Below are 12,931 nucleotides of genomic sequence, written 5' to 3' on the forward strand. Positions count from 1 at the left end.
GTACTGTAGAAGCTCCAGTACCTGCAATGGACCTGAGATATCATGGGCACCACCTCAAGACACTTCGTTTTCACTGGTCAAAGAAAGAAGCACCCTATGGAGAAAAAGGTCTCCTGTTGATTAAGATAGGTGATTTTGAAAACCAATAGTAGTGTGGCCTTTTTATAAGTGAAATTTCTCATAAATGTTTGGACTTGTAAACTGGTAGTCATTGTGGGTAATGTTTTACCTTGGTGATTTATCATCATCATCTTGACTATATTCATCTCTCATTCATGGCACTGCAAGAGATGCAGATTTCCAAGTTTACTTTTTTTTTTTTCCCAAATTTACAAGACTGCCTGATTCATGTTCCTTGCTTTACACATCTTAGTTTTGATCTTACTTTGTTCAAATGTTGTGTTACAAGAGACTTTGTTTCTGACTCATTAGCCTCAAAGTGCTCTACTGGCTCCCATAGGCTTCCAAAAACAATCGTTCCTTCAGCAAATTGCCCATCCACCTAAATAGCAATTAGGGTAAAAAAAAGTACATGATATGTAAGGTCATGATAAAATCAACTTTTTAAATAACTGGTTTTTCTCATAAAAGACCTAGTAATCATACAGCGAGTGCATTCCTTATAGCCCCCTCCAATTGCTGCCTCACATAAAGTTCATATGAAAAGTGAGAAGGTGATTGAAGCATACCTGAGCATCCAGATATTATTGCATGGAGAGAATACTTCTGTCTGCTCTGAATCCAGAATAAGTATACACGTAGCTTACTGTTTATGATTAATGGGTTTGTTTGGAAAAACTTGTTTTAAAACTATAATCTGTTATCTGTTGTGTGCCTAATCTTGTTGTATTAATGGTTTTATATCCTTTTTTATTGTAGCTAATAATACTGTATACTTAAATTATTTCTATTTATTTGTTTTTAAACAAGGCCATGGAAATGCTATAAATGAACTTAAATTTCATCCTCGCGATCCAAACCTCCTATTGTCTGTGAGTAAAGACCACGCCCTAAGGATGTGGAATATTAGGACAGATATCCTTGTGGCTACTTTTGGTGGAGTGGAAGCTCACAGAGATGAAGTTTTAAGTGCTGTAAGTATTAACAACATTTTCAGAATATACTTTTTAGATAGTTACTTCTGCTTCAGGATTTTATTATCAATTTTTCACAAAACTATATTCTGTCTTTAGATTGAGATCATTAACATTTTTATTCTTTATTGTCCATTTCTGGGGATTTGATATGAAATGAGTTCTATCATCAAACATAGTTTTCAAGTAGGGCTTCGACTGGTGTCCATCCTGCAGGTTTCCTATCTACTACTCTACTATTTTTCTAATTTCTGTACTTTCTCATCACATGTCTAGACCACCTGTCTTTCAGATGTATCTATTTTTAAGCCGCCGAACACATCTTCCTAAGATACCTCATTTGCCATATGATCTCAAAGCCATCCATATAGTGTTTTTAGTCACATTTGTTCAAGGTCTTCATTTGCCTTGTTAGAGTAAAGTAGTGGGTAAACTTCTGAATAATAAAAATTCAGTACAAGCCTTATTTTTCATGCATCATTACTTTTAAGGCTTTATGCATCATTAGTTCATTGGCAACATATGTTTTGGGCCAGCCTTTGAGAGTTAAGTGTCAACTCAGTGGTTTGAAGGAAATTTATTAATAGTAATAATGTACTGTACACATGTTATGCGGTGCACTTTTTTATTTGTTATTGCGTGTGCACCACATATGAATGACTCCGTTTCTGTCTGTTGACTTTCACTTGATAGTAACGCAGGGGACTTGGTAAGTTAGGTTGAAATTGTCTATTAATGCTTTCTCTTTTTCAGGAGGGGGTTAAGTGATTCGCCGGGCACGGTTTTTCTTATTTATTCTTAACACTAAACTATTTCACACGGCCAGCCACACTGGACTTAGAAATTTCTTGATGTCAGAGAGGAGAGCGACACAGACCCTACCCAAATGGGGTTCTAGTTAACTCTAACTAAAAAGTGATCAGAATGAACTCTGGACCTATGTTGAATAAAACTCCGCCTCTTTGAGGAAGTCTACTCTATCCTTAATGGTTCAATTTCAACTCCCACTTTTGGCAAGGTCAAATCAGGTCAATTTTGCTGACCTTTTCATTTATAGTTATTCTTCTAGCTCCTCCTTCCTTTCCCACATCTTGGAGGTTTGTTGTGGTTACACTTCAATTTACTTGGTCTCATGGCTCATCATTTTAAATTATAAACATCGTCTCTCTCTCTCTCTCTCTCATAATCCCGATCAGTGAATTTCATACTTATTCACTGTAGAAATATTTTTTTAAATTCACTGCATAACACACACACCAAGAATTTTTAGAGTTTGTTCAGTACAAATCCAGTAGTCTAGTAATCTCTTCCCACTTCATTTAGTGTAATGTTGTATATTGTAAATCGTGGCATTAGTTGAGAGTGTTCATTGTATACAGAACTTTTGATAGGACACAGAATACATCTTTAACCTGAATTCAGGTAGTTGACATGCATAGGCCACCAATAATTTAGCAGCCTGTAATTTAGTGTTGGTGAAATGTTTTGGAAACGGATTTCCAATTGTAATGAGACGGTTGAAATTCAATAAAGGACTTGGTTTAGGAAATCTATAATACTGTAGCTGAATATGTAGTTTGGAAGATTTTTGGTGAACACTGCAACCAAGATTTCATATATGGGAAAAGAAAAATATATATATATATATTTTTTTTTTTCCAATATATTTTGGTTTTTCTATAAAAAAATGTTTTGCTCTCATTCTATAGGATATTGACATTGAGGGCACCTGCATAGCATCATGTGGCATGGATCATTCCCTAAAAATTTGGAAACTTACAACGGATGCTATGTCATCAACCATTTCACAATCCTATACCTTTAATCCTAGTCGATCTGTGCGTCCATTTCCAACCTTACAACAGAACTTTCCAGATTTTTCAACAAGAGATATCCATCGAAACTATGTAGATTGCGTTCGTTGGCTTGGCAGATTTATTCTCTCAAAGGCAAGTAGTTTTTGAAGTTTATAATTACAGAGACAGTTGTTGCTGTATAAGTGATATAGAAGTTTTGTTAACCCTTAAACGCCTGTTGGACGTAGCAAACGTTGACTAAAATTGTCTGTTGAATGCCGAGTGGACGTAGCAAACGACTACAAAAAATTTCAACCTTCGGTCAACTTTGACTCGACCGAAATGGTAGAAAAATGCAATTGTAAGCTAAAACTCTTACATTCTAGTAATATTCAATCATGTACCTTCATTTTGCAACAAATTGAAAGTCTCGAGCACAATATTTCGATTTATGGTGAATTTTGAAAAAAACTTTTTCTTACGCCCATGTCGGTAACTTGGCGAAAATTTCAGAAATTCTTTCGTCATTTTGTCGTAATTTTTGCACTGTTCTATATTAGCCGTTACATAAAGTTTTATATATGAAAATGTGCGCAATTTCATGTACAATACAACAGAAAATAACTCATAGTTGTAGCTTTTATTAGTTTTGAAATATTTTCATATAAATCACGATAACTGCCAAAATTTCAACCTTCGGTCAACTTTGACTCGACCGAAATGGTAAAAACGCAATTGTAAGCTAAAACTCTTACATTCTAGTAATATTCAATCATTTACCTTCATTTTGCAACCAATTGGAAGTCTCTAGCACAATATTTCGATTTATGGTGAATTTTTGAAAATACTTTTTCCTTAAGTCCGCGCCAGAAATTCTTTAAATCACGTTGTCGTAATGTTTGCACTGTTTTATATTAGTCGTTACATAAAGTTTTATATATGGAAATGTGCGCAATTTCATGTACAATACAACAGAAAATAACTCATGGTTGTAGCTTTATCAGTTTTGAAATATTTTCATATAAATCACGATAACTGCCAAAATTTCAACCTTCGTCAACTTTAACTCGACCGAAATGGTAAAAACGCAATTATAAGCTAAAACTCTTACATTCTAGTAATATTCAATCATGTACCTTCATTTTGCAACAAACTGGAAGTCTCTAGCACAATATTTCGATTTATGGTGAATTTCTGAAAAAAAAAATTTTTTTCCTTACGTCTGTGTGCGGTAACTCGGCCGAACATCTCAGAAATTCTTTCGTCATGTTGTCGTAATGTTTGCATCGTTTTACATTAGTCGTTACATAAACTTTTATATATGAAAATGTGTGCAATTTCATGTAGAATACAACAGAAATTAGCTCATGGTTGTAGCTTTTATCAGTTTTGAAATATTTTCACATAAATCACGATAACTGCCAAAATTTCAACCTTCAGTCAACTTTAACTCGACCGAAATGGTAAAAAAACGCAATGGTAAGCTAAAACTCTTACATTCTAGTAATATTCAATCGTTTACCTTCATTTTGCAATAAATTGGAAGTCTCTAGCACAATATTTCGATTTATGGTGAATTTAAAAAAAAAACATTTTCCTTACGTCTGCGCTGTAACTCGGCCGAACATCTCAGAAATTCTTTCGTCTCGTTGTCGTAATATTTGCACCGTTTTATATTAGTCGATACATAAAGTTTTATATATGAAAATGTGCGTAATTTCATTTACAATACAAAATAAAATAACTCGTGGTTGTAGCTTTTATCAGTTTTGAAATATTTTCATATAAATCACGATAAATAGAAAAATTTGACTTTCGGTCAACTTTAACTCGACAAAATGGTCGAAAATTGCAATTGTAAGCTAAAACACTTACAGTCTAGTAATATTCAATCAATTAGCTTCATTTTTCAACAAACGGGAAGTCTCTAGCACAATATTTTGATTTATGGTGAATTTAAAAAAAAAAAAAAATTTTTTACGTCTGCTGCGTTTAATTCATGCATCATTTTGTGATAATATTTTCTCTGTGTTGCTTTGATCGTTTTAAAATTTGTTATATACCAAAATCATCGCAATTTAGTGTACAATACAACTAAAAAAAATTAAGTCATTAGCTTTAACCGTTTTGCTTACAGTGCGATTTGTATACAATTATATGAGTTTTTTTTTTCGCTATCATATATTCCAATATTTATATATGATAATGATATTTTTTTTCATTTCTGATGGTTGCATACTAAACTTCAGGCAATGACAAAAAAAATGAGCCAAAAATGAACTCTTAATCTTAAAAACTAAGCATGCTGTGATTTTTTAAGAAACTTTTTTTCCGCTTCAGCGCTAACTCACCGAACGCCGCCGGCATACGGGAGACGTTTTTGTAAATAGGGCTTCGGCGTTAAAGGGTTAATAATTCATCGTTATTTTCAACTCAAATACTGTATATTTGGCACATGTTTATTGTGTTAATTAAGATCAGTAAAAAAAATTTTTTTTGATAGTCATAATTTTTTTATTAATGTTATATAAAAGTTTTTGAAGGTTACTAATGAAGCTCATTACTTGCAGAGTTGTGAAAACACAATTGTATGTTGGAAACCAGGACTTTTGAATCAGACAGAACTTAAACATAATGATACAAATGTGACCATAATTCACAAGTTTGACTACAAGGAATGTGAAATTTGGTTCATGAGGTTTGCATTAGATTTTTGGCAAAAGGTAAGTATTTAATTTTTTTTTTTTTTTTTGAAACAATAGTTTTTGTACAACCTGAAAAAATTTGTTTTCCAATTGTTTGTACTACAAACTGAATCTTCATTAAAATTCAGGAGTATTTTTATAGTGTAAGCAGCCATAGTAATGGGGGGGAGGGCGGCACAAGAGCATTGAATAATTTTTGTGGCTCATGTCTGGGCTTTTGCTCCCAATACCATCTGGCCATTCTGACTGAGGATTTGATGTAAGAACTTCAAAGTCTTTCAGGTTTAGCTGTACTTGTTTATTTGAGACTCTTGATTTTACTGTTCCTACGGAAATACAAATCATTATCTGTTTAACCCTTAATGGACAGGCATGATTATATGAGGAACTATAACAGGTTTTGAGTGAATGCCAGGTTAACTCTTATGAGGATTGATATTGTGTACCATAAGGTTTGAATGAAATTAGTGGGAAAAATGTTTGTAGCACTTCAGTAGGCCATAAATGACTAATGGCTACTGTATTAGTTCAGTATGGGAGAGGTAGATCAGTCAGCCTTGTGATTTCATGGGGGCCATGTACTGCCTTTTGATAGCTCCAGGACGTCTTTTTTTATTTATTTATTTTTTTTTTTGCTCATAAATTTACCTACGGATTGCTGTTGGTTTTAGTTCTTATCTTTTATGATAGTAGTTCAGATATAATTGTAATTTGCAAAGTAAAGTAAAAAGAAATATTAGAGAAAATATGTATACCTCACAAAAAGGTAATAATCTCCCCATTTCAGATATAATTGTAATTTGCAAAGTAAAGTAAAAAGAAATATTAGAAAAAACATGTATACCTCACAAAAAGGTAATCATCTCCCCATCTTGGTAAATCTCGTAAATATTTTACATTAAATGTACTGTACTCAGAATTTGTTACTGATTTTAGTTCTTATATGTTATGATGCTGTGTGAGCTGTAATTATAATTTTACAAAATAAAAATGATAAAAAACGTGTACAACTTCATACAATTAGTGTATTTTTAAGAGTGTCTTGTAAAAGAGGCCCCACACAGAGTTGTAAATACTCACTTTCAGCTTCCCATGGACAGTATGGAAAAATTTTTTGAATTTTTTTTTCTTGCACCTTGTGCATTTGCATATCTTCCTCTTTCCATTGATGTTTTTTTTTTTTTTTTTTCTTAAACCAGCCATCCTTAAAGTTTGCCTGGTCTTGGGGTGTGCATAATATAAATTTAGCCTGTCCCTTAAGGGTTAATGTAGGCATATCCTTCCATACCAGCTGGAATTGGTTGAACTTGGCAACAAGGTAGTTGACTGGTGGTAAATCATGTCTAAGGATTTATTGCTGTCATGTCTAAGGATTTATTGCTGCACTTCTGACTACTGTGTGTTTTTGCCGATTTTTTTTTTTTCTCCAGTTTGGAGATTTGAAGGATTAGTTCCTTCTTTTCAACCATTGTTTTTTTCTTTATTCATGATTCCCCAATGTTTTGTACATCATCTTCCTTGCAATTTCAGCAGTGCTGAGGTTGTAGGGGAGATGGAATTGCTGTCAGGAGGCGATAGGTAGAAGTGGTATCAGTCAAGTTTTAACTTGCATCCTTCCCTTGTCTACCAAAATCCTTCTAACTCCTTCCCTGTTGGTTCTCACTTGAAGGAGAAGTAAGACTCATAGTTTTCCTTATTCTTCCCTATCTTCACAGTTAAACACAGAAGGAACGAGAAACCTCCTTATAGGATTGATGTTAGAATATGTACCCTTTACAGAGGTAACACAGAGTTAGTGGTGGAGAGGGGAGCTGGAGTTTTGAGTTCTCTTTTCCACCAACCAAACATTATCAACCCTTAGTGGCAGCAAAGTGGTCTGTAGCCAAATCTTTGGGTTGGTTAGGCGTTCTGTTTCTTGGTTTTGAACTATTTACTTTCTTAAACCCAGACCAGAATCCCAGCACATTTCCTTTAGGGAGGGACGGGAGACTTTCCCAGCCCTTCCACCATCCTCCAGCTATGCCTAAGTAGGAGGGAAGAGGGAAAAGAAGGGTGGGGAGGGGAAATGGTTATCATGTAACTTGCCCATTATTTTGGCTGCCACATGTATGGGTTGCTTGCCTTGCCTTGGTAATAGTACAGTGACAGGGAACAGAGTGCTGGATAATTAAGGCTTTTGGGGTGAACACCTTTCCCCTCTCAGACACTGGTCTGCCTTATCTTCCCTTTGAGATTCTCCAAGATCCAAGCCTTGCCAGCAAGCTTTAGAGAGATGATGGAGAAAGACACCAAAAGTTGTCAAGGGATCAGTTTCTGAAGTATTTCAAAGTCACCTCTCCTAAGTGAGAGGTCAGTTGGGACTGGATTCGAGTCTGAATCCTGACACACTCTTGTTAGTTGGAAAGGAATGAGCTGTGGTAGTTCATCATAGGGAAAAACTTGTTTGCTATAGGGCCATCAGTTTAGATGCAATATTTTGAATTTAAGACAGCTCTACAGGTTTCCACCTGTCATCAGAGACTTCTTGGGTATACACTATGAGTGTGACCTGGTAAATGGATTTTCTCCATAGATGGTAAAAAATCTCATGTTATCTGTCTACTAGTACTTCATAGTTTGGTAAGCTGCCACCAGGGTGGCGCTGCGGAGTGTTATAGCTGTTTTCAGACGTCCAGGAACCTCGGAATTAATAGGCACGTACATGGTCTTGCAATTTTTTTTTTTTTTTTTTTTTTTTTATCTATACACTGGTACATTGTGCAGCCTATAATTGCAGAAATGTCTTGCTAACATCTTATATTTTAAGCATGTTTTAGAGGCACTCAAGTGATGTGGTGAATTCAGTTTTGAAATCATAACACTCATGGTTAAAAATGCTTACTAATAAGTAGGCCTGTAGGTTATACACTAGTTGTGTCAACGAGTCTCGTCTTTTAAACATATTATCATGATGCATGTGGACAGTGCTCAGTGGAATAAATTTTTCAGTTTAACATGTAAGGGCAGTGTTAGAACTGTTTAACAAAATGCATTTTACCAAACATGGTCTTCTCAAAAAAATCCTAAAATATCAAACTTGGTGAGAGAGTTTCAGGTTAACGTAAACAAATTGTAGTAAATAACTATTGTTTAAACCAAGGGAAAAAAAAATTTTTTGTGTGTGTACTCATTAAACAAGAAAAAAATAGCCCTTGAAAATGGTAACAAGGAAAATTATCATGATCTAGCAAATTCAAAGCATATGCCTATTGATGTGGCAGTCATTTTTATTGTTTTGTCCGTATATGAACAATTTTATAAATTGAATTACTTTATGGTAGTCCTTATTTAACAGTTCTCTCGAAGTATCATCCAAAGCCTTAAAATAGAAAGAAATTGCTCTGCTTTATTTTTTCTGTCAGTTTATTTACCAGAACCTTTGCACTATTTGAGATATGTTATATACAGATTGGAATGAAAAATTCTTTGCTTCAACTACAATAAATCTCAGAACAATTGCTTCAACTACAATAAATCTCAGAACAATTGCTTCAACTACAATAAATCTCAGAACAATAAAATTTAAAAATATATCGTCCAGTAGTGATTAATTTACCTGTAATCATATATAATTGAAGAAAAAAAAGCAACATGTTGTCATAGTGCTTTGTCTCTTTGCTTCAACTTCAATAAATATCAGAACAATAACATTTAAAAATATATCGTCCAGTAGTGATTAATTTACCTGTATAATCAAATATAATTGAAGAGGGAAAAAATAAAATGCTGTCATAGTGCTTTGTCTTTACAGTACTGTATAGCATTGTGTTCTGGACCAGCAGTGTCAATAAGACTACCTGAGGTCACACACTTGGCAAGAAGATTGCCACTCCATGTTAATGACTGTGGTTTTCTCCTGGGTTCCTACTTCCTTTTAACAGGTGGGGGAAAAAGTTGGAAGTTGGATCTCACACCCAGTTAATAGACAGATTAGCACTGTCCTGACAGGAAGAATCAGATCAGCTTTGGTGGGTTGTCCTTGGCCATCTGTTGTCTTACAGGAGCTCTTGAGTAGGGGCAGATCCCCCCCCCTTCCCTCCCTCTCATATTTGATGCTTAGGCACCACTGTTAGTTCTTCTCGACTGCCCTCCTCTTGTGGTGCATGTCACAGAACTGCTGGCATGGTGTTAGGACAAAAGGAGCTCCTTAGGGGAGTTCTATGAACTCTTCCCCCTCCTGAATTTGCATTAAAGGAGGGCTTGTACACTACAGCACTCAAGATTGTTGTGGTGGTGGTAGAGGAGTGTGTGTTCTGGCTGTAGGACTCACCTCACCTGCATGTCAGTATTCTGTGAAAGTGGGAAGCATTGCTTTGTGGATTTCATGGAATAAGTGATAGGTTACTTGGTAGTAATGTTGTTTCAGCACAGTCTAAATGGAACTTTGCCAAGCAGAGGAAGGTTTGGCTGTTGCTTTGCATTGTGGCATTTGCACAGGTGGACAGTTTGTAAGATACTTCATGAAGGACCAGGGCTCTTAATTTGGAGTACCAGCTCTTTTTCTTCTTCTTAGGCTTGTTGGAGGTGTCCAGGAACATCTTTCTTTCTCTGGCTGTAAAGTACCTGACAAGTTGTGATTCCTCTGAGAAATCACCTTCTGTACTCATTTCAGAATACATGAAATCAGGGTGTAGGACCAGCCTTAGCCCCTTTTGGATGAGGTTTAGGTTCCATTCCTCATTCTAGCAGAGCAACATCGCCCATGTTCTGCTAGATATTTCTGGTAATCTCCTGAACAAAAAAGTATCTTGCCCAAATACTTCAGGTCAGAGTAAGCTATGGGGATGAACAGTGACTGGTTCTTTTTCTTATTTCATTCTGGATCAGCATCTAGGCCAAAGTATGAGTTGGGTCAGGTTAAATACAGGTACTGTCACTTCAAGCACCTTATCTTAGTAGGTAGAGCTATAAGTCACTGCCTTGAATTTCCTTTGAAGGATTTCATGGTTCTCTAGAATTTTTCCATAAATACTTTTCTATAGACAGGGTACTCTGGCCTTAGTGCTCTGCTCAACCTTTTCATCAACCAGCAAGAGTTTAAAAGTCATGGCATTCTCTTACTGAATGCGCAATGGGGAGCATGAATTTTCCGGGTGCATTCAACTTTAGTCAGTTGATGGGGATGACCTTCACTTGATGAGTAATTCTTCTGTATAAAATATGATTTGTATTTCCTTGGGAACAAATAATAAATTTTTAATTTGTACTTTTTATAGGTATACCAATGATTCTTAAGGTACTTGCATCCACCTCAACTGCCTACTCTGTCTCCATGGCCAAAAGAAAAGCGGCTAGTGTTAGTTGTTGAGTGAGGGTTATTCCTCCTCCAACTTGCCCCTTTCTAACCTTGTTGCCAAGATCAACAGCAGATTCCAGCAGGTGCTGATGGATACTCCTATATTAAAGAGACTGGATTGTATATCTATGAAAAATATGAATTACTTTCAAATTTTTTCTTAAAAGGATGCAAACCTCCACCTTACATATATGGAATCCTGTTACTGTGTATGCATAGGACTGCCGAGAAAAACAAAAGAATAACAAGTAGGCCAAGGGCATGATGCCCCTCTTGGGAACACGTTTCCCATTGTTTCTGGCCATGCTTGAGTGTAGATGTACTGTTTTGTGCGATTTGGTTGCATATTGGAAACTTGTGCATTCAAAGTGCTTTGGTGCAGTGTTAAGTCTATATTACATGTGTCTTCATGGTGCAAAATTGTGCATTTAGTGTACACCAGAGATCCTACTGAAAAAAGCAAGTGTTTCCTGTTTGTTCCACCAGTGTGACATACTTACTCAGTTCTAGTGCTTCATCATGGAAGTAAAGCCCAAGTTTCATTGTTGCTCAGGATGCGTTAGGGCTTGTAGTAAGTTAGTTGACTATTACCATTGACCCACATTCCTTGTGCATCTTCTGCAGAGGAAATGAGTGCCCTAGAGAAGCCATGTGTGAGGAGTGCGGGGTGGCAATTGCTCCAATAAAACCTTTAGGAGAGGCAGCTTTGGCAACTCCAGCAATACCTGAGAATGTGACACATCAGAATAAGGCGTGGGCAGCACCAGCCACCCAGCATGGCGGGCCACATGGGAGATGAACTTCCCCACTTTGCTAGTAGCAGGGAACAATGACCTTCCTCCTGCCACTTGGGGGGGGGGGGTTGCACCTCAGTATTCCCCTTCTGCTTTGAGAGAGAGAGAAAAAAAAAAGTAGAGTACCCCAGCCCATCTAAAAGATAGCACTTCCCTGATATTCCCCCTCCCCTTGAAATACCAAAAGGTGGGGAACAAGTGGGAGATGTTTCCATCAAGGGGGATTATGGTAGGTACTACTGATCCCCTTCAGACAGGAGCAGTTCATATTACCACTCACCTTCCACCCCCAGGAGATACTCTTCACCCACACCATGATATTGTGAGGGTATGTGGCAGAGGAATTCGATGTCATCCCCCTAGAAAGATGATCACTGACACTAGAGGGAAGATTGTTTGTCAAGGAGTGGATGTAGTTGAAGCAGAGTCCGTTCCTCTTGCCCATGCTGAGGTAGTTGTGACAGGCCGAGTAGGTGGCCTCCATATGAATACAGGAACTCTAGAGAGAGGTGGCATTTGGCCACTCTGAGGGTAGAGGTGTGCTGCTCCACAAACTGAGACACTTTGTTGCAGCCCTCTTCGCTTTACTACAATTTGGTGCCCACATCATTCCTACCCCTGGAGCATCCAGCAGCAGTGAGAGCAGCAAAGTTATACAGAGAAGTCACCCAGATCCCAGATCTCAGAGCAGGGAAGGGCAGAACGTGCAGCAGGATCAGCAGAGGATCCAAACCCACAATTCAGGTTGTTGGACATAGACACCCAAAAGGACCTATTGCAACTGAGACTGTTCCAGACTTTGAACAAGTTTTTCAGGAAGTCAGACCTCATTCGTGAGACCCATAGCTTTAGGGAAGTGACTGCAGCATCAGCCTTGCCAACTTTCTGAGAGGTGGAGCAGATAGTGGATACTGCCCCGAGGTGAGATAAGCAGTGAGGTTGCCATGGTCACAGCTTTCCTCAGTGTCTTGGCCAAGGTGAATGTGTTGTAGAAGCTCCTCTCCTGTCTGTTGATGAGGCAACAGAGCTACTACATCCCAGAGGTGGTTCTCTAGATCTGCTCACCTTGGATGCAGCGATATGTGAGCTTGGCAACATCTTGGGCAGACTCAAACAAGGCCTTTCTACTTAAGCTATGTAAAGGGCAGTAACATTGAGTTGATGGTAAGGTCTCTTGGATGAACCAGTGCCAAGGCACCATCCCTTA

General features: G+C 37.1%; 1 protein-coding gene across 7 annotated transcripts in view; it reads left to right on the forward strand.

The window, feature by feature from the left end:
- Positions 1–12,931, forward strand: part of LOC136839394 (polycomb protein EED-like) — a 55,203-nt gene that overhangs the window by 35,795 nt on the left and 6,477 nt on the right. For all 7 annotated transcript variants that reach the window (XM_067105382.1, XM_067105379.1, XM_067105383.1 and 4 more), the window contains 3 exons: positions 931–1,094; positions 2,804–3,043; positions 5,461–5,613. In XM_067105382.1, coding sequence (XP_066961483.1) covers positions 931–1,094; positions 2,804–3,043; positions 5,461–5,613 — 557 coding nt within the window. The remainder of the gene's footprint in view (positions 1–930; positions 1,095–2,803; positions 3,044–5,460; positions 5,614–12,931) is intronic.

The sequence above is a fragment of the Macrobrachium rosenbergii genome, chromosome 6 (genome assembly GCF_040412425.1).
Source record: "Macrobrachium rosenbergii isolate ZJJX-2024 chromosome 6, ASM4041242v1, whole genome shotgun sequence".
Taxonomy (NCBI): Eukaryota; Metazoa; Arthropoda; class Malacostraca; order Decapoda; family Palaemonidae; genus Macrobrachium; species Macrobrachium rosenbergii.